This window comes from Dermacentor andersoni, chromosome 10 (genome assembly GCF_023375885.2).
Source record: "Dermacentor andersoni chromosome 10, qqDerAnde1_hic_scaffold, whole genome shotgun sequence".
Taxonomy (NCBI): domain Eukaryota; kingdom Metazoa; phylum Arthropoda; class Arachnida; order Ixodida; family Ixodidae; genus Dermacentor; species Dermacentor andersoni.
The window spans coordinates 86,443,526-86,471,222 of record NC_092823.1 but is presented as its reverse complement, the minus strand read 5'-3'; the positions used below and the strand labels follow the sequence as shown (position 1 = coordinate 86,471,222).

Below are 27,697 nucleotides of genomic sequence, written 5' to 3'. Positions count from 1 at the left end.
TGTCGTTTATATAAACCAAAAATAACAGTGGACCTAGTACACTTCCTTGGGGCACGCCAGATGTCACTGGAAGTAACGTGGAAGAGATGCCACCAATATCCACAAGCTATGTTTGATTTTGTAGGTAGGAAGCTATCCAGTTTACTGAGGTCAAGGGCACGCCTATTAATTTCAGTTTTTCAAGAAGTTTATTATGGGGAACTTTATCAAACGCTTTGCTGAAGTCAAAAAAATTATGTCCTGTTGTCCACATTTGTCTAATATGGAACTAAAGTTATGGATAGCAGTAACCAACTGCGTGACAGTTGAAAAACCTTTCCTGAAGCCGTGTTCAAATGGAGAGAAGCACCCTTTAGAGTTTATCTTTCAAGTATGTGGTTAGCGATAATGTGTTCGATTTGTTTGTAGCAGATACTCGTCAAAGAAATCGGACGGTAATTGCTTAAACACGCACAGTCCCCTTTTTTATGCACAGGCACAACACTGGCTGTTAGCCAGTCGGGGGGCAATGAAAAAGACGATAAGGATAAACAGAAAATTTTAGTTAAGAAATGAGCTAATGATTCAGCATAACGGCGTAAGAAGGCGTTTGGTATGTCATCTGGACCATGCGAGCTTTTGGTATCTAACCGGAGTAGGGATTCAACAACGCCTTCGTCGGATACAGTGAATGAATCTTCAGGTGGAAGGTCAAACACATGTTCATTGGCACTTTCTTCAGAATATACAAAGTGAAAGTAAGCATTGAAATGCGTAGCAATTGATTGAGGACACGTAATCACGTTGTTATGCACAGTGATTTGATTTATTTGCTTGTGTGAAGTTCGAAGGTGATCCAAAATTTATGGGGATCATTTCGTATAAATTGTGGAAGACTCTGTAATGGTTTTTTTGCTGATTTAATGCTAGAAGAAAGCTCTTCTGCTAAAATAGCTAACTGACTAGAACTGTCGTTCTTAGCTTTTTTCAGCCGTTTAAGCCTTCGTTTTATGTGAATAATGTGCCGGTTTATCCAGGGATTTGCTTTCTTTAAGCGCTTCTTCTTATCGGGTATGAAGCTATTGATACAATATTTACAGTGTTTCTTGAGCCTGTTCAATAACTGTGTGGCACTCGTTGCCTCAAAGCTTTCATAAGCCAATTCCAAGTAATCAAGGGTGGATTCATCCAGTGCTTTTGAATAATCATTTACGTTCTTATGCTTTGCTTTTTCTATAATTCCGTGGACTACAGGTAAAGATGCGACTACTAACTTGTGATGAGAAATCCCGTCATGAACAGATACTGTGTAATCACAAAAAGAGCGTTTTATGAATACTAAATCTAAGATTGACTCAGTCGAACCATGTATTCTAGTTGGTTCGGTGACTATTTGCTGAAGGTTGTGGGACAACATTATATCATAGATAGCGTCAGCATTTTCAGAACTTCCAAGGTTTTCGTTACACCAGTTTATGGTTGGCAGATTGAAATGCCCTGCAAGTATCAATTTTTTATTTCTGTAGTTGAACAAAAAATCTTGCAGCTTATGCAGATAGTCCAGATCTGAATTAGGAGGCCAATACAGTGCACATGAGATGAAAGTGTAGCCACGATAGGTGATTTTCAGAGCAAGGCTTTTATGGTTTTCTGGTGAATTTAGAACTATAGCGGAAACATTCGGTTTTAGTAAAATGGCTACGCCACCTCCTCGTGACCCCTATCACGCTTAAATACAGTGTATGGTGGAGGAAAGATGCAATCATTAGTGATATCACAGTGAAGCCAAGTCTCGGTTATAACAACTATATCAGGGCTGTGAGTAAACAGAGCGATCTCAAGGGCAGTTTCCTTGTTCCGTATGCTTTGGGCATTTATGTTGAAGATAACAAGGTCACGAAGAGCTGGGTTATCTAAGCTGGTCTGTCAATCAGAGTTACTAGAAGAGAGAGGAGAACGGCTAATTCGTTGTTCAGTTGATTCGTTCCAAGCGTACATGCTGTTGCCGATTTTGAGCTTGTCATGAATAAGATAAGCCTTCTTTCCATCCTTCCTTTCGGTGCTGCAAGATTTCCAGAGCAATTTTCGTTTTCTCTGACCGATGTGAAATGTTCCCGTTATTTCTTGCTCTCGGAAGCCACCGCTGGCCAACGGGTAGTACTGCAGTTTCAGTGTCCTACCAAAACATGCTGACGCCATCCGAATGGGAGGCCACTAAAATAGAATGATATTTTGCATGATAAGCGGCACGCGCCTGCATGAAGGTTTGTTTTAGCCTGATGCGTCTAGCTAAGTCCTGTCCATTGCCACGCCCTTTGCAAGGAGAGCAAGAAACCACAGCGTTCTAGCACGCCGCCACCCAGGCAGGCCAGACGTCGGCCACATGTGTGACTAGGGGCGCTGTAACGTAAAAGTATTCCAAACTTTGCTATTCCAATTCTGCAATCAGCCCTCCACGATTGTTCAAGAACTTCTTTGGACCACCCCCGCTTCACCTGTCTGTCACGCGACATCAGGAAAACCACGCTAGCTCCCCATCCCACATAACGTTTACAGACAACTTGTGCATAATTTGACAGAACGAAACAAAATGTTATTTCTAATTCGACGTCTTTTCGCCATTAGCCTTCGGCTATTGGTCAAAAGTTTTCGGGCTGCGCCCACTTCACCTACCGGTCACTCGACTTCACAAAACCGTAAAACTCATGGCGTCAAAGTAATGTGTACGCGTTAAAGATGTATTAATATGCCGAACAAAATTGAAGTTTCTCCTGAATAGCCGCAGGCTGCCCCGTTACGAAAGTAATAAAAGATGGCTGCCGCTGACCACTGAGGCACTGGCTAGTCGCACCTGCCGGGGAGCATGGGTTTATTTGCGTGTAATAAAACTTTTTGCGTGGCCATGTAACGTTTTTGAGAACTCTCGGCTCTCTTCTTTACTGAGCATCCGTTTTATCATCTTTCTTAAGCTTCCGTTGCATGCCGCCGCGATTGTCGACAAGCCACCGCAAGCCAAGTAAGAGATAGAGGACTAATCGCAGACGCCGGCACCACCCTTTTCATCCGGTTATCTATGCTCACTGCACAGGCTCGGGCCCATCGAATCCCTCTCCACTTGAGCGTGCTCCTCGCCTCTTGTGAGCCAATTAGATAAGGCAAGCCGCTCAGTGAGGGCAATGTTATTCGTTTTTCAAGCGAGAAAAGTGACCTCCTATGAATGAGGACAGCGCTTGATTGGTTTGTTCAGAAAACCCTGCCGGTGACTGCCCTATGCTTGCGTCGGCGGTTACGCAAATTTGACGTCAGGAGATTGGACTAAAAACGTATTGGAATAGTTTTACTTTATACGACCTTAGGTGTGTAGTGAATTTGCTGACGCGAAATTGCAGCTTGTCCGGATAAAAAGTTTCCTGCGCCCATTAGGCCATAGAGTTTCCCACAATAATTCCTAGAGAGAACTCGCGTTGCAGACGGGCAGACACCACAAGAGTGATTAGAAGCGCAAGGTTTTGTGCGATCTTCGTCCTTGTGCACCCAAACATCGTTTTGGCCTTCTTTATCACTTTTTATATGCCTTCGCTGCCGTAAATTTCAGAGCAATCTATACTTTAAAAATACAAAAGACGCTGCGAACACGCACAATTGCTACTAACTGCAACAATCCAGCTTGTCGAGGTGAGAAAATCGAAGCGCGCCAAGCGTCTCCAGTCACTCCCTTCCCCGCGATAGATTCATAAGGGCGTTTTATGTCGTTTGTCAATGCAATGCGGCCCTGGAAGCATATGGAGCCCGCGAAGAGGGAGCCACCCCATCAGACGCTTAACGCGTTTCATTTCATAATGGACCAGTAAAGTTGTTTCTCTCTCTCTCTCTCTCAATGCATGCGTCCGAGGCTTTCGATATCAGGCCTCTGTGCTTGAGGTTCTGCGTTCGAATCGTGCCGTCGGAGAACTTTATTATTGTTTCTTTATTTATTTACTACGCATTAGTTTGTTGAAAATGACGAGTTTACAAACTCGCAAAGCAGTTTGAAATCAAAAGGAGGAAGTTTGGGCAAGTCCATGTACTTCCCATAATTCGCATGCTTGCTTTGCAGCTACCATATGCACACGCACCACAGTTACTTATTGTATGAAAGTCTACGCACTACGCTATTGGTTACGACGCTTCTGTTGGGCATGCTAGGTTTCGGCATGGTTGTTCTGACTTTATGACTATATGACTATATGACTAAGTGACTATATCCGTGTTTGATAATTCTATGTGTGTTCTAATAGTCAAATTAAATACTACAATCAGGTACTTTCTGAACTTGTTTATAGTGACAACTACATGTTATATTTCGTCTAAAACTAAACTTATATTATTCCGGTTACACGAAAATGTCGCAAACTAATCCCCCATCAGTAAAGACAGGTCATCGTTATATTCACCTTTGCATTTTTAACTCCAAGCAGTTATCCTTGACGGTTGTTTCAAGTTTCACTTACACGTCAACCATGTCACGTTGAAGTTCGCTTTTCAATACCGTGCGCCAGTCTTTAATCTACGCGTATTACTTTCCCTCTAGATTGCGCTCATTAATGCTCACAGAAACTGTAGAATAATGGCTTGGAGTAATACACCTCTTCGCATTTATCTTTTATGCAGCCCATACAAAATGAGGAAATGCGTGTTGTCACTTGCAGTTCACCATAGTGTAATGGCCTTGGTCTTCTTGATCAGTAATATATTTGATCTGACAGAGAGTTGTTTGAATAAAATTTTGCAGTTATGTATCAAATTGATTGTTTCTGAAGTGCTTTTTGAAATCAATAAATGTTTCTCACTCAAAGATACTCAAACCACCCCCTTTGCTTTCAATAAAATTTTCTTGTTAACACTCTTCCGCAGTATGCTAAATAAACATATGCATTGGCTACAATTGCGTTTCTGAACATTTTGTCTGCTCCGCTTAAGAACCTGGGTAATTTCAGGCGATTGGAGGTTTTACTACAGAATTCTCTACTAAGCTCAGAAAAATTACTGCAACAATTGTGTGCACATTTATGCATCTACTGTTCCTTTTTTTTGTATTATCGTCGCCACTTTTTGGGTTTGTCTCTGTTTCGCAACTATTTTGCGGTTTTTTGGACACGCACGTGTGACACGTTTTTTTTTTCATTTGTTTGTTCTCTACTTCAAAAATTGTATTTCGACTTCAAAAATTGTTTCTCTACTTCAAACATTGCACTACAGCTTTTTTTATCTAGGGTGTACTGCAGTATAGAGTCTTTCATGAATTTCTCTGGCATTTTTCCTTGGTGGTGTCTCTTGGCAGCGTACCCTAAAAAAAACAAGTATGAAAAGCAATGCCCTCAAGGGTACTCGCTACACAAGCTTTTGGCACCTTCGCCGTTATTTTATCGGCAGCGCAAGAAACACAACGAGCATGGAACGAATGCGTAACGTGGCCGTGGAGCCGGACGCCTTCTGCATCGCATCACTGGTGCCGCCTGTCGCTAAGCGGACATCAGTATAGCGTTAAAGGCCGAAGAACATTGACATCTCCGTGTTCAGTGAAGCTTTCTGTGGTGGCATTCGAAAGCTAGCTGGTTTGGTCAGTGACGGCGCTGTGGGGTTTCTGCAAAGGCCACCATCGTGGATTAGGACGGTTGCGGTTTGGGTTCGTCGGCGAAATGCATCCGTTATTATTAGCTCCTGAAATATATACATATAATATTTCTGAGAAAACATTGCGCATCTCTCACTTTATGCTTCGCTTCATCCTTCCAGCTTAGTTTACCTAAGCTTTGCTTACACCGATTCCCGCTGTGCATGCGATTTAAAAAAAAAAAATGAGGGGCTGGATGTCAGTAACCTACCTTAACGCCCGAAATTAAAGGTAAGAAATGACGTCTCATGGCTCTCGGATATCTGGTTATTCGATCACGTTTCGAACAAACATTGCTTGCGAAGTTGTATGCACTGGCTCCATAATATATTTGACGAAATAGCAGAATGTGTAAAAAAAAGGCAATGTAAAAATCAGTCATCAAACCATGTCGGTACTCTGCACCCAGAACTGCCATTCATATGTTTACACATAGACGTACGTCCTGCTAGTGCTGTGAAGGGGCATGACACCTTTAGCGTGCAGTGTGAGACAATAATTGCGACGAAGGCTAATATACTAATCCAGTAGTACTAGTAGCCACGTGCAGTGCAACTTGTCAACACTTTGATAGTATCAAGTACTGAAGTGGCCTTCAATGGCGTACAGAGTTCGGATACTTTTTTTTAGTTCGTACAAAATTTTTATTTTGGTCGCACGCGGTTTATACACGAAAAAAAACGACTTTTCTTTTTTTTTCTTCGCTATCCACTCCGTCCAAAGAAAATTCTCGGTAGAAAACCCCCTAAATTTAGTCACACTATGTTTAGGAAGACGCTAATGGCAATTGTTGCGCTAGGTGGCTATGTAAGGCTCCTGCAACCGCCAACGCCTGCTTTAAAGACCTAGGAAGCCACCTATAGTAAGAATAACGCCGAAGAGAAGTATGGTTAGCAAAGTTACCTCAAAACATGCCTTTCAACCCCCTTAACGGTAAGATAAACTGGTCGCTTCCGGTTAAGTTAACATAAAGCTTTTCTAAGAAAGACCGTTAAGAGTTTTCATATTTCCATTGTCCCTTTCCAACAAAAACAATGCCTTGGCGCGGCGGCAAGGTAACCGAAATGTACCACAGCTAGCGCCCTAGATTTAATCATTTAGTCTGGTTCTTCGTCAATCTGTTTAAAAAAGGAAACACTTCCTGTAATAACCGATGTGGACGCAGCAGCAGCTTTTGCAAGATTCCTTTATTGCACAAAAAACAAGGGTTTATGTAAGCGCGATGTATCGCTTATCGGCACACGCGCGACGGGTTTAACACGGAAGACATGCGCACAAGATAGCCAACTCAGTCACGTCGCTCTGTTATCACATCCCTTCCCACCTAGTAGTCAATGCCATAACGAAGCACTGGGCGACGTACACGAGTAGACCTACGGCATGCTTGCGGATCTTCTGGGCTAGGCGATCTCTGCACTGCAGTTGGCGTCGCTGGAAGGATAGGTGATCTCTGCACTGCAGTTTCAGCCGCTGGAAGCTTGAAGCTGGGGTTAGCGTGAGAGACTATCGGTATAGCATCCCATGCTCTCCGCACGTGGTTGCGATGACGTCGGTGTACTGAGCCATCGGAAGTCTGTACTTTGTACATGACGTGGCCCAAGCGACGCAGTATCCGTGCGGCCAGCCACTTCGGACCACGAGAGAAGTTCCGCACATACACGGAGTCACCTTGCAGAAACTTCCTCGAGGATGACGGCTTCGTACATCCAGGGCCTTTTGCGCCAGGGTGAAGACTCGACAAGATAGAGCGGAAGCTCCTGCCCAGCATGAATTCTGCTGGCGTCCTTCCGGTTTCCGAGTGGGGCGTGGAGTGCTGCTTGAATAAAAAACGAGAAACTTTACATGCCACTGTGCCCTCGCTCTGCTTTCGAAGCGCACACTTTAGCTCGCGAACCATGCGTTCAGCCCTTCCGTTGCTTGCGGGATGGTAGGGAGCGGTATACATGTAGCGCACGCCATTTTTCTTCAAGAAAGATTGCATTTCGCTGCTCGAGAAGGCTGTGCCGTTATCAGAAACAACCAGCTCCGGCAATCCGTATGAAGCAAACATTCTTCGCAGTTTTTCGATCACAGCTGAGGAATGAAGCGATGGCATTATGTCGATCTCGGCCCAGTTTGATAGCGCGTCCACGACAACAAGAAAGAAAACGCCCTGAACCGGCCCTGCAAAATCTATGTGAATTCTGCTCCACGGGCTTTCGGGTTTCGTCCAAAAATGCACAGGCGTTTTAGGTTCGCTTTGCCTGTTATCTTGACAGAGTTTGCAATGACGCACGAAATCTTCAATCTGGGCATCGATCTTCGGCCACCACACATATGACCTTGCCAGAGCTTTCATGGCCGTTATGCCAGGGTGATTTGCATGCAGAATGGAGAGGACTTTTTCTCTCAGCTCTTCCGGCAGTATGACCCTGTTACCCCACAGAAGGCATTCACGGTGAAAAGACAGCTCTCCGCGCCTCACCTGATAGGCAGCACATTCTGGGGGCACACCTTGTTCTGGCCAGCCAGTTGCAACCCATTTCTTCACCCGCGACAGGCAAGGATCACGCATAGTGGCTGATGAGACGTCTGCTGCGCTCACAGGAGGGTACTCCACTGCTTCACACAAAAGCACGTCGCCAGGAGGCTCGATGTCCCTCCTGTCACCGGGTATCGGTAGCCTGCTTAGACAGTCAGCGTTTGCGTGATCTTGCGTCCTTCTATACTCCAGTTTGTATTCGTAAGCAGATAACAACAAAGACCATCGCAACATGCGCGGTGACAAAACAACGGGAATCTGCTTGTCTCGTTGAAAGATACCGAGTAGGGGCTTATGATCTGTAAAGATGTGGAATTCTCGCCCACATAGGTACTGATGAAATTGACGGACGCCATAGACAATAGCTAGAGCCTGGCGGTCAATCTGGGCGTAATTACGTTCCGCTTTAGTGAGTGTTCTTGACGCATAAGCAACAGGTTGCTCGCGTCCTTGAGCATCGCGGTGAGCTAATACAGCTCCCACACCCACATGTGATGCGTCACAAGACAGAATTAAAGGTGCATCAGGGTTAAAATGCACTAAAAGTGACTCGGACGTCAGCAACGTCTTTAGTCTTTCGAAAGCTAGTTGCTGTTCTTCACCCCAGTTCCACGTACTCTCGCTGTCCAGTAGGCGGTAGAGCACTTCTGCAACTTCGGACCGACCTTTTAGGAAACGATTGTAGAAATTCACCATACCTAGAAAAGCTTGGAGCTCCTTTTTGTTCTTTGGTACAGGTGCTTTGTGAATCGCCTCGACTTTAGCCTTTGATGGGTAGATGCCGGTGGCGTGTATCCGGTGTCCCAAGTACTCCAGGCTCTCTTTGAAGAACTGACACTTGGCGCCTTGTATACGCAGTCCCGATTTCGACAGTCGGTTGAGAACCTCCATGAGGATTTCATGGTGCTCCTCTGCTGTTTCGCTGGCCACAAGGATGTCGTCGAGGTATGCCGCCACCTGGCATAGACCTGCAAGCACTGTATCAATTGCTCTTTGAAATAATCCGGGTGCTACCGAGACACCAAACGGCAAACGTCGCACTTTGTACAGGCCCTTTACTGTATTTATTGTGAGCACTTCTGCTGTAGCGTCATCAACTGCAAGTTGCTGGTACGCTTGCGTCAAGTCAATTTTAGAAAAAATACGGCCTTTCCCCAACTTTGCGAAAAGTTCCTTGCTAGTAGGTAAATGATAAACGTTGTTCCTTACCGCTTGGTTTACTGTACTTCGATAGTCGCCGCATATTCTTAATGACCCATCCTTTTTACGGACGATGACCACAGGGGTGGCCCATTCCGAGTACTGCGTCGGTTGCAGAACACCTTGACGTTCCAGTTTTTCCAGTTCTGTGATGACGTCATCCTTCAGTGCGAACGGAATGCTGCGGCATTTTAGAAACTTGGGCCGGGCGTCTTCCTTCAGCTCGATGTGTAGGGGTGGCAGAGCAGCGCCTGGAAATGTTTCGTCAAAAACATCCGGAAACCTTTTGATAAGGGCTTCTGCGTTTTGTTCGATGCTGTGAAGCCCAGTGATATTAATGTTCAATACCTTGAACCAATCGCGACCCAAAAGCGTGCTACCTTCGTTTCGTACAACGAGTATCGGCAGCTCGAAGTCTTGTTCCTTGAATTTGACCGGAAGTGTGGCTTTTCCGACGACGTCCAATCCTTCCTTAGTCCAAGTTACGAGCTTGGTGTCCGATTCTTCAAGCTTTATGCGCCTTGCCACTTTCAGTTTGCTGAACGTGTTTTCACTGATAATCGACCTAGCTGCTCCCGAGTCGACTTCCATGGATACTATTTCACCGCCTATACTTACGGCCACCATAAACTTGGGACAACCGCTAGTCACTTGACTAATATTTAGCATGTCATCATACTCAGTTTGCTCCGAGTTTGACATATCTTCTAACTGGTGGTTAACCTGACCTTTTTGTTTCTTGCGACACGCTTTGGCCAAGTGCCCTTTCACTGAACAGTTGAAGCATACTGCGGTTTTAAACCTGCAACGGTATGCCGCGTGGTTGCCCAAACACCGGAAACACTGCCGTTTCAACTGCTCGCTTGAAACTTTTACATCTTGCCCATTCTTATGCTGCTTCATGGTTTGCCTGTCCACTTTAGCTGTCAAATCTGGGACGTCCTGACGTAGGCCGCCCATAACCCTTTGATGTTTTGCAGCAGCCTCTGCCGTTACTGCTAGATCGTAGGCAGTCTTAAAGGTTAAGTCTTTCTCGGCCAACAAACGTTGCTGCACAATGCTGTCGGAGATTCCAAAAACCAACCGGTCCCTTAGCATTACGTCAAGAGGAAGCTGGTTGTCGTTGAGCCCGCAGTTCTCGGCTAGCTTACGTAAAGCTGTAACATAGTCTGCGACAGATTCGGCGTCGTGCTGATCTCGCTTCGAGAACACGTACCTTGAATATAACTCGGATGGCTTCGGGTTGATGTGGTTCTTCACGGCATTTACGATGGACTGGTAGTCGGCGTTCGGTGGTCGGAGAGGCTTGACGAGGGTAGCTATCAGGGAGTATGTATCCTCCCCACAGCAGCTCAGCAATACTGCCCTCTTGCCGGCGTCTTCCTTGAGCTTGTTTGCAGTGCAGCATAGCTCTATACGCTCGACGTAATCCTCCCATGAAAAGTTACCATTTAAGTGAAATTCGTCGATACGGACGCCGAAGGCCATCTTGCTGGAAACGCCCTCCCCGCATGGGCACAACCGTGCCTCGTCGCCAGTGTAATAACCGATGTGGACGCAGCAGCAGCTTTTGCAAGATTTCTTTATTGCACAAAAAACAAGGGTTTATGTAAGCGCGATGTATCGCTTACCGGCACACGCGCGACGGGTTTAACACGGAAGACATGCGCACAAGATAGCCAACTCAGTCACGTCGCTCTGTTATCACACTTCCTAAGAGAGTATTCCATATCAACCAACCTATTCGCAGGAGGTCCTGTTCTGTTGCCAGTTATACAAGTTTTCCTCACAGAAGTCACGCACAGTTGACCCCGTTTTTTTCATTGTGCCTTACGTTATTTTGTGATGTGATGAGTTGTGTTACAACTCCCGGTCCCAACGTGGGAGTAGCCCGCTCTATGGGACCTTGCGCCCCGTAGCTCGCAGGACCTTTCAATAAAGTTACTCCATCCATCCATCCATATTCTCGGGCTGTTGTTCAGTACATAATATTGCGAGATCAAAAGTGAACGTCTAGGTTAGGCGCAACATTTCGGCAAGAACACTCGTATTCGGATTAACACCGCACGCACAGCTGGACTAGTCAGTACACGTCAAATGACTTCTAGGCAGGGTCCTTCGAAAACTTTTCTGATACACTGGAAATTTCGAAACGCCATTTAAGGAGTGTTTTGCAGCAGATAGTCTCACTTTGGCTTATGGTTTGCTTAAGTATTTAGTCTGGAGAGAAGTTAATAGGTCGCGTCGGGATAGTGCCACGAGGCGAGCTACACAGTCAACATAGAAACTCTCTCCACTTGCCTCTACCAGCGCCTGCAAGCGACATTCCATCTCTGCTTTGTGCCATATCGCAGCTGAAGGATGCATCAAATGTAGGTCAGGAATCCCGCCTCGCTTCTGTATTTTGTGCTTTTTTGCGGTGCACCTTCGCGGGTTTTTGGTATTCGATGGCATAGCGAGGTCACGTGCTGCAATCGGTAACGTTCCAGGCAGTGTATCTGATGTAAAGGCGTCTGTGCGTATTCATCCTAATTCTCCAATTCTCCGGAAGCAATCGTGCCTCCCTGGAGAGGAAAGTCACAATGTCCTCCGTTTGAAATCTGAGATGTTTTGGTGACGTAGAGCGGATTATTACTTTGTACACAACATCGTTAGAGCGTGATCTAAGCTCCGTGCTTGCTGCTTTGTAATGTGAAAACCTGGTCAAGGCTGATTTAATAAAACGCAACACAACGGCACAGCAAGCACCTAGGGGGTATGGCAGCGGCATGACAAACGGTTCTTGGAAACATGTGTGTTTCATTTTGCAGATAGCCGCAAGCATCGCTGGCCCATACTTCCTGAGCAACATTTCCTCTTCAAGCTTCCTTCGCGGAAAGTGCACCCTCACTGGCCCTCCATTCAGTTCTTCCTGTCAATCGATAGAAGGCAATGCATCCACAGCCCCATCTCCCGTCGATCTCGCCTGTCGCGCATGGCACAACACTGGAACGTCATCGACACGGACCCGACGGGACATAAAAGCGACGCACCGGCCAATCCTCTTCAGTGGGTCTGGCAACGGCATGGCAAACGATTCTTGGAAACACGTGTGCTTCACTTTGCAGGTAGGCCACAATTACGCTTTCAAATGTTATATGAACAATAATCGTTTCTTAATGCTGCTGTCAGACCCTCAGCAGTTTGTGTGTATTTGTTCTTGTGTACTGCATTTCATAAGAATTTTGTTCCAACTGTCCGGCGATGTCGAGACTAATCCAGGCCCAAAGTCAGAGGAAATGCTAACAGAACTGTGAGCCGGACATGCACGAATCAGCGCAGAGATTACCGCGTTCTACTCTAGAATGGCTTCTTTTGAACAGCGTGTTACGCACATAGAGATGTTGGTTTCAACTGCCAACGACGCTCCTCAGCGCGTTCATGATCTTGAGAAAACTGTCGATAACCTTAAAGATTTCATCACCAAACTTGACCGCAAAAACGATGACCTGGAAAACCAATCCCGCAGGAATAATTTTATTATTTGTGGCTTCAAGGAGCCCACAACAGAAACTTCTGAGGAACTATTAGCTCCTGTATCAGAGTTGCTGCCTTCCAAACTTGGAATCCAATGGGAAGGTATTCAACGCGGTCACAGGCTTCGCACGCAAAGAAATGAAAAAACGAAACCTGTAATTTTTAAACTGCTAGACTTTAGAACCAAGCTTTCCATCCTTAAAAACGCCAGAAAACTAAAAGGATCTTTATAAGTACATTAGTGAATAGCGCGTGTAAGGCAATTTCGAAAGGCTCTCTGGGACAATTCGGTTGACATCCGCAAAGAAGCAGAAAAGTATAGATTGCAGTAGGGTTCCCTGATCGTCGACAGTGTTCGTTGCACTTGGGATGATGTTTGCAAAAGGCTTGTTAAGGCTCCACGTGCTGCAGTACCTACGAACACAAAGTGACTCGTAAATGAGCAAAAACTAACTCTTTTCAACATAAATGCTCGAAGCTTGCTTAAAAAGCTTGAAGATTTCAATTTGCTTCTAGACTACTACAGTCCGTCAATTATTTGCGCAACAGAAGCATGGTTCGACAACTCTATATCAGATGTAGAATTTTTGCCTCCAGATTACTCGGTTATGAGAAACGACAGGCAGTTTGCTAAAGGAGGGGGTGTAGCTTTGTTTATTAGCAAAGGCATTGAAATTTTTTGTATTGCCCAAACTTCCGAATACTGAGTCTGTTTTGTGCGGATAAACATATCTGGTTTCATGACAGTTTGTGCTGTATACTGCCCGCCTGTTTCTGAAAACATTTTCTGGCACATTACAGAATACATAACGGAACACAGGCTCCACAATTATAAAATGATCATTACAGGTGATTTTAATGCTCCTTGTATCGATTGGAACTTGTGAATTTCAACAGGCCATGACAAGGCTGTTTGTGAATCCCTAATAATTATGGCTATATCATTTGATTTAACACAAGTGGTTGAACTCGAGTCAGCTCTGTTCTTGACCTTGTTTTTGTTAATGAACAGTTACAGTGCGGTTTTCAGTGTGACGTATTCGACGGACTGTAAGATCATTAGGATATTTTCATTAAATTTAACGTGGTTTGTGAGCCCCACAAGCCGACATTCAATATGGTTACAGATTTTACCCGTGCCAACGACCATGCTATTGTTTACCTGCTGGAGTCGTCTGTCAGAGATTTCGTGTCTGCCAGCCAAAAGTGCAGTGTTGATGCTTTGTTAGAGCAGTTTCACAGTTTAGTAGATAGCTGTGTGCTTCATTTCGTCCCCCCAAATTTGTGAAACATAACCCGAAGCATCCATGGTACACAAGAGACATAATGCATCTCATAAGACGCATCAAGTCTATGCGCAAGCGCAGCCGGTCACAAAACGAAAACCGCGGCTCACTACTTCTTTCACTCAAGTCTGAGCTAAAAACAATAGTGACAGAAACAGAAGCTAAACACTTACTTCAACACAACACTGTCAACCCTCATGAAACAAAACCCACCGAAATTTGGAAAACAATACTACCCTCTTCCCATGACTCTGTATCCTTCATTATCGACCATCAGCTTTGCTCTAATCCCGTAACCATTTCTGAATCCTTTAACAGCTACTTTCATTCTGTCTTTCATCTGGATGATGGTACCAATCCTCCTTTCACTCATAGCTCGGAACACCAGTTACCTAACCTCGAAGTAAGTTACGCTGGGGTTCACAATCTGTTATTAAAAATTGACACAACTGAAAGTGCGGCACCAGACGCCATACCTAACGTGCTCTTAAGTAGGTACTCAGAATGTAGTGCCCGTTATATTACAGACATTTTCAATAAATCGCTCGATACATCCTCCGTCCCCCAGGCTCGGAAAATTGCCAATGTGATCCCTGTGTTTAAATCTGGCGATAAACAACAAATTAGTAATTACCGACCAATCTCCCTAATTTCCACTTGCTGCAAGCTTCTTGAGCACATTATTCACAAGCACATTGTTCAGTATTTAACTTCTCATAATCTACTGTCACACTGTCAGCACGGTTTTCGATCTGGTTTTTCCACTGTCACTGAGCTCATTGAATTTACTCACGACATAGCTTCCGCATTAAATAACCGCAGTCGAATCGATGCAATATTTATAGATTATTCCAAAGAATTTGACATTGTCTGCCATAATAAGCTTCTTCGTATAATACGTATCATACTTAACGGCAATAAGTTACTCGACTGGATAACCGAGTACTTATACTTAAAATCCCAGTTCGTTTCTTTCAACCATGCAAAGTCACCGTCAGCCACTGTAACTTCAGGTGTGCCCCAAGGATCGGTGCTTGGGCCTCTATTTATAATTTTTATTAATGATGTAGCAAATATTAATAATGACACCGCAGTGAATTTACGCCATATTCTGATGACTGCGTGCTTTATCCTAAAGTTGCTAACGCCCATGATCAACAGGAACTAAGCAAAGTGTTTTCACTGTTCTGTGAATGGAGTAACGCTTGGCAAATGAAAATTAATTTCACTAAAACAATTGCAATGACCTTTGGTAACAAAAAGAATCCGCTGCATTTCTCTTACAGTAATAATGGTAACTACTTGACCCATGTCAGCAAGTTCGGATACCTGGGTGTTATCTTTTCATATACCTTAACATGGAATGCTCATATTAGTAACATTTCTCGGAAAGCACTTCGCAAACTTGGCTATATCAAACAAAGCTTAAAAAATGCCACGACGGAATGTAAATTGACTGCTTACAAACCACTAGTTCGACCAATCCTGGAGTACGTCTCAACTGTTTTGTCTCCTCATCACGCGTGCGACATTGACCATTTAGAATCAGTTAAAAAAAAGCAATACGATTCATCTTTGGCCTATACGATCGTAACTTTTTACCTTCTTCACATATGCACACTTTATCTTTGCAAACGTTAGAGCATAGGCGCACACGTGGACGTATCATCATGCTGCACAAGATCGATCACACGTCATCTGGTATTCAGGCACCCTGCTCATTTGTGCCCTCAATCGCACGTGCAACCCGACGGCAGCACCCATTAAACATTGTTCCTTTCAAACCACATACAGGCTGCTTTAATTTTTCTTTTTTCCGGCTAACAGTTGATATTTGGAATCGATTGAACGGCTCACTTCGCGCATTGCCAATTGAAGAGTTCGTTATTCAGTTGCCTAACAATTTTACCGGTTGATATGTTTTTAATACTTCTGTGTTATCTATTTCTATGCTGCCCATGTTATTTGTTTTTACTAATGGATGTACCCACTCCTGCTGTGTCTCCTCCCGAGACAGCACTATATATAAATAAAAAAAGGCACGCGCTTAGCTTTTCCCCTTGCTTTCGTGTTCTCTTTCCGCGTCCGAAATTTGGTCCCCCCCCAAAAAATTCTACAAAGGCTTTGGCGAAGGCAAGTTGTTTTGCTGGAAAAGTGCCACAGCACGCAGCTTCACCACTTTTTTCTGCTCCGCTGAGGACGGCGTATCCCAGCCATCTGCACACAGGCCCTCAATTCACACGGCAAAGACTGACAGCCCGTCGCTGGCATCTGTGCGCGACGCACTTGGTAAATGAGCCAAATTAACGCAGTTCACGAAGTGACCTGCTCGCGCGATAAGCGAGCGGAGCGTAGCGTAAGCAACACCCGGCTAAAAATGTCAAATCGTTTTTTTTTTTCTTGCATCTTTCCAACATTGAACCGTTTTGAACCATTCATCCGCTTTATGCACCTTAGTCGGCCTAGCTTCTTTTCTGGTCACGCGAAGATTCATCACACCGCCACCATATAAAAAAAAAACAGACCATAATTTTCAGTTCACCACATTTCGGTTAAAAGACTAATTTAAAACATTGCAGAAGGGCTCGCAGACACTCACTCGGGCGCGAACGAAAAGCCCAACTTTGTGTTTTTGTACACGGACGCCTGCAGGACGAACTGCTGGGCTCCCGCGTCCCACAGGTGGACGCCATCGATGACGGCGTTCTTGTTGTCCTTGTAGAGAGAGTCGTAGAACAGGTAGTCGCACACGCTGTCTGGAGGTAGGTACGTCGTGTTCCCTCGCCACGCTTCGCTGATGGTGCAGACGTAGCTATATGCTTCCATGGGTGTTGCCGTTTCGTATTTGGCCGCTGCGAGGAAAACCGGTCAGTCGACCACGGATGCGAAAGCAAAGAACACTGCCCATCTGTAGCAGAGAAGCACGTTGAACAAATCATGATTTGTGTATTGCAAAGTGAGTACTCTTCAGTGGGCGCCGGAAGCTTTTTTACGTATCTGGTCGCATGCGCGCGCGCTGGGCGATCACTCTCAACCGGCGCTAACCTCGCTCTTTAGTAGTAGTCAATACTTGTATACTAAATATGTCGGTAAAAACACCCTTGTGAAGTCCGCAAAAGAAAAGATTGGTCGACTAAATGTTGACGCTAAAGAATGCAAGGTTGAGTACATGATTGTTCAAATCATTCTGTGGATAAACGTTAAACGCCTCTCTGCATTCTGCCTCTTTTACATTCTAATGAATGAAGCCTTTGTACGCGACTTTGTATTGGAATCCTATCGTACTTCACGCGCATTACGTCCACCCCTATTGCGTCTAGTTCGGCGCAATGCAAGATAAGAGGCGCGCGTTGTATTCCTGATTTTTTTGTTTTTATCCTTAGTTGTTGTCAATTACTACGTTATGTCACCATGGAGGAACATCATTTGATACTATTGTCACCTTGACACGACAGCTATAAGTCACGTAACTCTAAGTAACATCTTTTTTTGCATTGGTTACAAGATATTGAGATCGCAGATACGCAAAACTCGTAGATATTCAGCTAACAACACTTTGTCTTCCAAATAAAAGTGATATCTTGTTGTTTTCTTACACATGTGAACGAAGATAACACTTCTTTTTCTGCTGATATATGGACTTCCACCTGACGTTATCCGTCAGTTTAATTTAGGCTTTTACTGTAAAACAGTTACAATAGCACATTTTCTCATGCAACTTTTAAGAGCGTTATGATGTTGTTGCGGGGGGGGGGGGGGGGGTAGCGTCGACAACACCACTGTATGAACTAGATAAATTTGTGGTGTAGACCTAACCATCAAGCATTTTTTTTGGTTAAATAACAATATTCTTTGCAGCGATGCGTACTTTTATATGCGCTGTAGTGGCTGTTACTGTGAGGGGACAGACACTGCTGTCAAGTACTCATTCCATTTTGACGCTGCATCACTTCAGATTGTTGCTGTTGCAGTTGTGGCAATCATGGTTGCAGTCGTCATAGTTGGCGTAGTGGCGGGGTTGGTATTACTGTACTCAGTCGCCGCGGTAGACAAGTGGCTCGGGTTCCGCGCTGCCAAACGCGAGGTCGCTAGATTCATCTGAGCCACGGTGGCCGCATTTCGATGACGGCAAGAGAGAGAGAATAGAACGTTTAATGATCGAAACAGAGTCCCGAGAGAGGTCTGGCATCATGCCGAGGTGGGAAGGCTTCTTACTCCAGAAATCGTCTGGTATCTACTGCCCTCTAGACCTTGGTGACTAGTTATTCATTTTCCGGGTCCTCGAGGGCGAGCTTGGACTCCCACGTTTCGGCTAGGTGGTCTTCGTTTGCTTCTGGTTGTGATTCTTCGTTTGCTTGCGGTCTTCGCTTGTTCGCGTCCACTTGGGGTTTACTTTCGCTGTTTTGTGCCATGGGCATTCGAGGAGCAAGTGTGCTAGGGTGTCGGGTACGTTGCAGAGTGGGCAGAGGTAGCCGTGGAGTGTCGGGTAGAGGCGGTGCATTATTAAATTAAATTTTCAGAGCCATCGCTGACATCGGCCTCCGCTGCTCCGTGCTCTTATTTGCTATTTGACACTATGTCGGTGAAGTCCCGCCTAATCTTTACGGTCCACTGTGCACTGGATCAGTACGGCTTTCTCTTGGAGTCTGTCGAAAACGGTAAAGTTTCCAACTATTTCTGGAATTGTTTGTTCAGTGGGGCACGCTGCCGCTAGTCATTTCACTAAGAAAAGGAGAGACCAAGTAGCCGCAGGTTCTTTCTTGGACCTGTCGCCTGGTGAAGTGAAACCCGCAATGGCGGCGGCCATCTGGAAAAACCGGTCGAGGTGGCGAGTACTCCTTCAATGAATATCCCCCACCCTGCACGGAGTGCTGCCGAGCGAAGGACCATTCAGGCACCCTACGCATCCCTAGCGTGCCTGAATGGCCTGCCCCTCGCCAGGGCTCCGCATGCCAGCACTCTACTTTATCACTATCAATATATGTCTTATTTAGTGCCCACCATAAGAGTTGACGCCGCTATCAGATGCAATTCAATGCATCTTTTGAGGTGTGCAGACACGCGGGCACGTAAAGTTCACCTGCCCCAATACGCTCACCTTAAAGGTTGTGTTGTTTTCCTTGTCAACGTGTAACTGAACTTGATGGCGCTTGTACTTTCGTCGTTTCTCCACCCGTTCGGTCAAACGTAGTGAGTCACGGCTAGCAGGTACATTTTTACTTTAACGGTTTTCGCGAGACTACGCTGGCAGACGCCCTTGGTGTCCGAAGATGGGACCAGCACTCCACGCGAAGAGATTTCATTGGCCTCCAAAGAAAGTACGCTCTGCGCAGGACTACTATTTCGACACCTGTACGGCCGGTCTTTTACTGCATGGCTTTCCACGCCGAGAGCTCAGGACAACAATCATGTCGAACGGCTCGGAGTTTGAATGTATTGCTGTAATGCCAGGAAACCAAAACAAGTTTCACATTTTCGAGAAAAAAATCGCGTCACTTCGGTTTTGATGGATGTGGCGCCACATTACTTTTTCTTCCTGCGGAAGTGCTGCCTCCTCACACAGCGCTAAGCCTCATGAACCAGGGGCCCCATAACATCAAACGATTCCAATATGTCTCAATTCCAATCTCCTGACGTCAAATTTGCGTAACCGCCGACGCAAGCATCGGGCGGTCACCCGCTGGGTTGTCCGAAAAGAGCGATAAACGCTCTCCTCGTTCATAGGAGCTCACTTGTTTTCTTGAAGAACGAATAACATTGCCTACACTGAGTGGCTTGTCTTATCTAATGGGCGGACAAGAGTCGAAGAGCACGCTCAAGACGAGAGGGATTCGATGGGGAGGAGCCAGTGCACTGAAAATTGATAACCGGATGAAGAGGGTGTTGCCGGCGTCTGCGATTGGCCCGCTTTCCCTTACTTAGCTTTAGGAGGCTGGTCGAAAATCCCGGCGGCATGCAACGAAAGCTTAAGAATGACGCTTAAGCGGGTCCGCAGCAAAGAAGAGTTGGCAGAATGAGGTCGTAAACGTGCCCAAAGAGCTCGAAAACGTTACACAGTCACGGAAGAAGCTTTATTATAATCAAAATAAACCGGTACTCTCCGGCAGGTGCGAGTAGCGAGTGCCTGAGCGATCTGCGGCAGCCATCATTTATTCCTTTCGGCAGCATGCGGCTATTCAGAAGAAAATTAGCTTTGTTCGACATAATAATGCATCTTTAACGCGTACACGTCACTTTGACGGTGTGAGATTTTGCAATTTTGTCACGTCGCGTGACAGGCAGGTGAAATGAATGCATCCGGAAAACTTTTAACCAATAGCCGAGGGCTGACGGTGAAACGGCGTCGAATCTGAAATAACTATCTTTCTTTTGTTCGGTCAAATGATGCATAATACGTGTGTACACGTCATATCAGATGCGGAGCTATGGCGGTTTTCGTGACGTCGCGTGACAGACAGGTGAAGTGGGGGTGGTCTGAAAAAGTTTTTGACCAATAGCGAAGGGATGATTGCAGAATTGGAATAGAAAAGTTTGGAATAGTTCTACGTTGTAGCGCCCCAGCGATGAACCGCCGTGTTTTGAACATACGAGCTTCTATGGAAGCTTTGCTACTAGATTTATTTACCTTGAGCTCACTTTGGCGCACCGCATTCGCCGCAAGGGTTTCGGTGTAAGGATTACTGTTTCATAATTGTATTTTTCGGGGAGCGGCAACTGTGTGGACTGTCTATACACAGCGACGGCCGTCGCGGCTCTTCCATTCGGTGCGGTGATTGGTGCGATGCCTCATTATACCGCGAAATGCAAACACGTAAAAGGCTGCGCTCAACTTTCGCAATACGGAGTGTATTGTCGGTCAATATTAAGCATGAAATGCTCCTAGCTCCCATTGTCGTCGACCTTCAAGTGACTTTGAACAAAAAGCTACAGCCGTTATCCGGGCACTCGAACGAGAACATTCGATCATGTTGCGAGTACAGAACCAGATGGCTCGGGCGACCGGCGAAAACTGAGCAAACGCGTTCTCTGGCTCCGTGCCATTTGTGCTGGGCCTCAGTACATACGCTAGTGACTTCCCAAATAAGTTACAAAAAAGATTGCTTCCTAGTTCTTTCTAGTGCTTGTTCACAATATCACTGAAGCTGTAACTTCTACTGTGCTGAAATTTTATTTGTTATTTTCAATAGCGACGTTCGAAATGCAGATACAGGGCACCATACACTTCATTGTCATTATCGTCGCTGAGGGCTGGTTGCCTGCTCAACGCCAGCGGTCCGTGAGTTCCTTGTTTCCAGAGATGACGCCACGCTGCATGAACAAGCCGGCAGCTTCCGGTGCGCCCTGGATGGCTGTTTGGCCGCGAGACGATACTTGAAATGAGGTTTAGTTCAAAACAGGTTCGTGTGCTGCGGTGTGCTATTGCGAACACGTATTATACTGATTTTCAAATTGTGGCTAGTATAATCTCCAACCAATCTGCTTTGCCGGTTGTTATTTCATGCTTAAATCTACTGTCGATTACGGGATAGGCATAATTTTTTTGATGCAGCTTATCTGAGATTTCTTGCTGTTACTTGCATTATTGAAGCTGTTTGTCGGTGAGCTCTTGCTGTTTCTGTTGACTTTGCAATAGCCTGTGTACGAGGTTCTGCTGGCTTTGCAATTGCTGGTGCTGGTCCTGCAATTTGCTTTGCTGGTTGTAATGTCTGTTTTCGAAGACCAGCATGGCTACGGTTTCGGCCGACGAGAAATCTAAGCTGGTCGTACCACTCAAGCCACTCGAGCCGCTTGCCACGTCGGCCAAGCTCGCGCGTGTGACGAAGCGGAAGCACGAGCGAGAGTCCGAGCGAGGCAGTCTCCAGTATTGACTTAGATATGCTGCGTCTGGGGAGCTGCCAGCAATGCTACTGCTCGAGCTAGTCACAGAGGTAGCCTGCTCCGGGAACTCTTCACTTCTGGAGCTCCAGCCATTGTCCCTTTCACGGAGGCAGTTGAGGCGCGGTTGCTGTATGTTGCAGGATGGTGGGTTTGGTTTCACTCTCTCCTTGCATTCTGTACTTGCAGGTTCGTTCCCTTCTGAGCATACCTTGCAGGTGGGTTTGCAATCGTGGTCTTGTGGTTGAGTCGTCTTGCCGCATTTGTAGAAGAAATCCTCTATTGGTGTAGGACAGACGTCGCACGACGGGGTTTCTCCCGATTGGATTCCGGGGGCTGGTTTGGCGTTAGGCCTGAACTAGAGGGCGTTCGTTCATCGGGAATAGCGTTTGATATCTTGAAATGGGGGACACATTTCCAGACGTGGCTAGTGTCCGCCGATTTCTCTCCTCCTGCCAGTTGTACCGGTGTAAATGTGGGGTTGTTACTGGGTTTGTTCCAGGATGAGAAGCACGAAAAGGGGGAGGCCATGTTAGTCTGGGCCCTACGGCCCCTGGCGGTGAGGTCGGTGATAGCAAGACGCAGAAAAAGAAAACGCTCCTGTACACAGATACAGCCAGGGCTGGACAAAGATACTTTGCAATTGCATTATAATACAATGCAAGATATTCGGCCACCCCTATTTCAGATACAGACGCGAGATACCACCTTAATTATTGTATCCGATACGGTACTTCCCATGCTATCTTAACATCCTTCGATACATTGGCGAATTTCTTATTGTACATATTATATTTCAGCAGCAAACGCGTATGCAAAAATGTTTGCTTGGAAATTTCCTAACTCCGACCAACCTTCTTTGGTCAGAGTAAGGAATGATAGGTCTGTTAGTATCTCACAATTTTTGACTTTCTTGCTCAAGGTATAATATTAATGTGGGAAAGCCATTAGACGCACGGCTACCCCATTCTCGCGTTGTTCAGACTTCGTAACAAAGCACCATGCAAAAGAGACTTCAGCAACGACACTTGAGCGCCATCAGAATTTGCGCGCTAGACGCCGCTCGCATTGGCTCACGCAGCACAGTACGGTGACTACGAGCAAGTGCCATGGCACAAACACAACTAAAAACAAGAACTCAAGGAAAAAAAATTCGGCTGCACGCAGAAGTTCGCATGCTTGTTTTTGTGGAGATGGCGCGACCGCCACCACGTGGCTCTACTCCACACACAGGGACGCGACTTATCACCAGCCCTGGCTGGAGGGCTCGGACGGAAAGACAGAAGCGCATTAGTTTATTCAGGTGGCTTAGCGGCAGCAGTATCAGTTTGAGAGGCGCATTCAGCCAACGTTTATAGTTCCGCACACTGGTGCTGCGATAGCCAGTATCTTGTATCTTAAGATACACCATACAATATTTCATGTAACGGAAGTACAGGTACTGATACACGTCTTGCAAGACGTATCATAATACAGATACAATACGTAAAGAGTGTCTAGGATGGTATTGAAAAACACGTATCTTCGATACTGACGAGCACTAGATATAGCTGCACGGTATAGAAACTCAGGTTGTCGAAATTATCCGGAATTTCCTACTTCGGCGTGCTTCATAGGGAGATTGCACTTTTTGCGCCTAGAACCCCAGAATGTATCAGTTTAATAATTCTTACCGCTTGTAATCGCAGGTGGTGCGGTAGTTGTTCTCCTAGGAGTCGCTTGTGACCTTGGAGATGCATCAGTCATTCTCCTAGTCGGAATCGTTCTTTGAGTGGTAGGCGGGTCTGCAGGATGGCCCGCACCAGCAGGATGGCCCGCACCGCCTGCCTGGCCCGCAGCGCCTGCCTGGCCCGCACCGGCAGGATGGCTCGCACTGGTAGGCTGGCCACTCATGGTCGTATCTGTTCCGCTGGACATAGCGGGGGGGTTATTAAACACGACAGGTCCCGGTCCTTGACCGCCACCGCCACCGCTTCCTTGGTCCGGGGCTTCATCGACCACATCGTTGTGCCCACTTCCACCTGACAAAACAGAATGGACAGAATGTGCGTAAGCATTGACGCATAGTCAACACCAATATAGCTATATTAATAACCACGTAACATTGCGTGCCAGTTGGCGGGGATTTAGTTTGGACATATTTTACGTGTGTAACGGAGCGCACGGCATTCGCATTTAGTTAGGTCCTAACAAATAATGTCGGAAGTTGAAAGCAGTACCTTAGGCACTTACATTAGATTGTTTCAATCGGAAATAGATTTTTTTGATAATTGCTTGCCCGCAGGCTGATGAGTGTTCTTGTTTGCTGCGTTCCGCGCATGTTCTGTTTGTCTATGTATGCTTACGGGCTGCCTTGAATAAACCAGCTGAAAGTTACCGCCCGTGTCGCTTGTGTATTCTCTCCCGCTGTCCCCGTCTTTATTTGCGGTCAATATGATATGCAGTAAACACCAACTAGGCCAAACTGAAGTTCTTGTGAAGTCTCGGCTACCACGCGTCTGTGTTCCTACGACCCTCTACCGCTCTAGGACCTCCGAACGCAGCTTGACGCCCTGCTGCCCCTGACGGTCACTGTACGGTTCCCAAATTTGTGCGAGAGCTTCGTCGCGACCGTTGACAGTCTTCTTGGCGTGGACTGAGCGTGATCTGGCGAGGTGAGCTTCGCGCAGGCAGCATCCACGTGCTTGCGTTTTCCCTCTTCAGTGCTGACTGCTGCCTTGTGACTCGGCGACATGTCGCCGTTACTAATTACTCACACACTAAGAGAATCTTGCGGCCGGTGGCTGTGCGGGCTCTCTGTGTCTACGTACGAACAAGGTCTCGTTCGTCTCGAACTAGGGCACTTCGCGCCGTCTGGCGGATGGCGTGACAGTTAAGTTAGATTAGGCTGCGGTTGCACGGCAGAGGGACCCAGCGAAAAACGACTTACGTTACACCCCGTTTACGGCCAATTATAGTCATTTTATAATATATGCTGAGTAACTGACATTGACTGCTATCGGCATGGAAATGTATTGATTACTACTATTATCATGTTCACAGAAAATCTAAACTCGATAATCATATCTCAGCTACGCCAACATCGTGCGAAGTCAGCTACAAACACCTTGTAGTGATGAAATGAACTCGACTGAAGCAAACTGAAGAATAAGCGAGATTTTCACTCAATATTCAAGATGAATATAGATTTATTTCACTGCAAGTGCGCGGCAAATGCGCGTGGTCACAGGTTTACAGCTCTTTATGACACCGCCTTGTCAGTTAACGAAACTGATGTTGTACTGAAAACTTCATTTTCTTTATCGGGACGCTTCAACGATTTATAGGGTAAATTATTTCCTGTTTCTTTTCCAACTGCTTCTGTAATTTCAAATTCGGGCCAGGCGCCGCACTCGTTAGTGAACAGATAGGTGGCCATTTGCTGATTTTGCGACGTTATAGTGATGCTCTAGTAGGCAGCATGGCCAAGGTTCTTCGAATCATAATCGTCACTGCGTTTTCTGCATCGTAACTACATTAGACTGCCTTCAGGTGGATTCGACGTGATGCATTGTCGGTTTGACAAGGAACGTACGTACTTAGGCGATCAGCAAATAAACTTTTTTCTGTAGGCAAGAGAAGATCAAGCGCTGCGTGATAAATTCCCTGAAGCAGAAATTTGTACAAAAAGTCAAGTTAAATGGAAGAAAATTGTCAGCGATAATGACGTAATTATTTCTACTGATATTGCACCGATATCATATCAGTTTCTGCATGCAGATACTTTCGAGAGATGACAGACGAAATAATTGGCTCACATTGCAAGTGGCGCTTTAATTACAAGTGCGTGACGCTTGTTCAGTACACGCGAATTTATGGCCGCGAAAGAAAAGTTGATAGGCACTTTAACATAAGCTAAAGAGAATGTGGGTGAAAGCCTGCGCTCTCGCGAGACATTCATTAAATTATTGGACATTCAAATTCAGATGCTTTGTTACTTCCTATTAGTTGTTTTCTCCCACCAAAAGTCGCGAGTTTGAGGGCCTTAATTACCTGTGACTTAATTAACCTCGCCTTAAATAATAATAATAATAATTAAGGCCGAAGGTCAGGGGTTCAACTACCACCAATGGTCGTGCATTCGACCATCGGTGGTGGTACCACCAATTCTGGTGTCATTTAACTGTGGTACCACACAAAGTTTGGGGGTTCAATTCCCAGCAATGGTCATGGGTTCAAGTTCCTTAATTAATTTTTCCTCAATTAACACGGAAGGTCGCGGGTTTAACACCCACCATTGATTGGTCGGCACCATCAATTTTGGTGCCGTGACGCCGGATCGTCAATTTTTCCATTATGCCGTACAATGGATTTTTCGGCCTACGAGGCACTTAAGAGGAAGCTTTAGCTCGGGCCCAAGTCCGACACGGCCTATTCATGTACATGCAAAACGTAAAAATGCTTTTCTGGGTTAATCCCTGGACCCATTTTAATGAAATTCATTGCATTTGTGAGGTAAAGGTAAATTGTAGTGACTGTAGGAAGCGGAAATTCCATTTGGGACCTGAATTTTGTAAAAAGAATTTTCAAAAATTTGGAAGCTCGAAAAAAATAGAAGCACGAAGTTTACATATTATTATCTGTGCACGAACAGATATCGCGGTTCTGTAAACGGTGTCCATTTGATCATTCAAGGCGGGCAAATTTGATACTTCAATTTATAACTTATATGATTTTCTTACGTTGTGTGCAAGGATTCTGCAAAATCTCTACAGCCATATTACTATTCTTTTTTAGAATTTCTGCGTAACATATCAATTTTGCCCGCTTTAGATATACTATTATTATATGCAATTCACAGAATTGTGATATCAAATTTGATTGCTGAGTTACAGAGCTGTAAACTGGATAGCTTACTCTTTCTTAAAATTATTCATTTTTGCCATTTTTTAATAAAAAATTTACGACCTAAATGAAAAATCTAAAACAAAATAGTCACTAGATTTTAAGTTTTTCTTTTAAATGTCATAAACGTCGTCAAATGTGGTGCAGTGGTTGTCGAGAAAAACGGATTATCCTTTTACATGTATTTAGAGAGGAGCACCCGAGCTAAAACTTCCTCCTAAGGCTTTCTCCTTAAACAGAACCAGTACGTAACATTCCTTTTTACAGTTAGACACTCGCCTTATTCTTACCTGTTGTCACCATGGTGATGACGATTACGCCGCAGCAGAAGAAAAATGTGACGCAGAAAAGGCTGATCGTTATGCAGTACAATGACGACAAAGTAGAATCCTCTCTGCAAATGAGAAAGAAGTGGCAACCTTGAAATGAAACGTGCCACAGCGTGTTCGAACAATAAGTGATGTGGCGCGATTGAGGCTAGAGTACTGAAGATTTCGCCGCGGTGACCAAATGGCTACGACGTTCTGCTGCTGACCCCGAGGTCCCGCGTTCGGTTCCCGGTCGCGGCGAACACATATGCGGTAGGGGTTGAATGTAAAAGCTTCCTTGTTAGGTTGCACCTTAAAGGAACACTAAACTGAAAAATGATTTCTTCTGCATTAGTAAATTGCCGTTCTACAACACCAAAAACACCACTCTTACAACGATAAGACGTTTGGTAAGGCAGAAAGAGCGCAAGAACGAAACACGGGTGGCGACGCCTACATGAGTTCCCGCACCTGG

The 27,697-nt window shown here is 45.6% G+C and overlaps 1 protein-coding gene across 1 annotated transcript in view; it reads right to left on the bottom strand.

Moving 5' to 3' along the window:
* Positions 1-27,291, bottom strand: part of LOC129388357 (uncharacterized) — a 57,983-nt gene extending 30,692 nt beyond the window's left edge. Inside the window, exons 1-3 of the mRNA XM_055078489.2 lie at positions 27,205-27,291; positions 23,704-24,051; positions 16,755-17,007 (exon numbers count right to left, since the gene is read on the bottom strand). Coding sequence (XP_054934464.2) covers positions 16,755-17,007; positions 23,704-24,051; positions 27,205-27,217 — 614 coding nt within the window. The 5' untranslated portion in view covers positions 27,218-27,291. The remainder of the gene's footprint in view (positions 1-16,754; positions 17,008-23,703; positions 24,052-27,204) is intronic.
* Between the last annotated feature and the right edge of the window lie 406 nt (positions 27,292-27,697).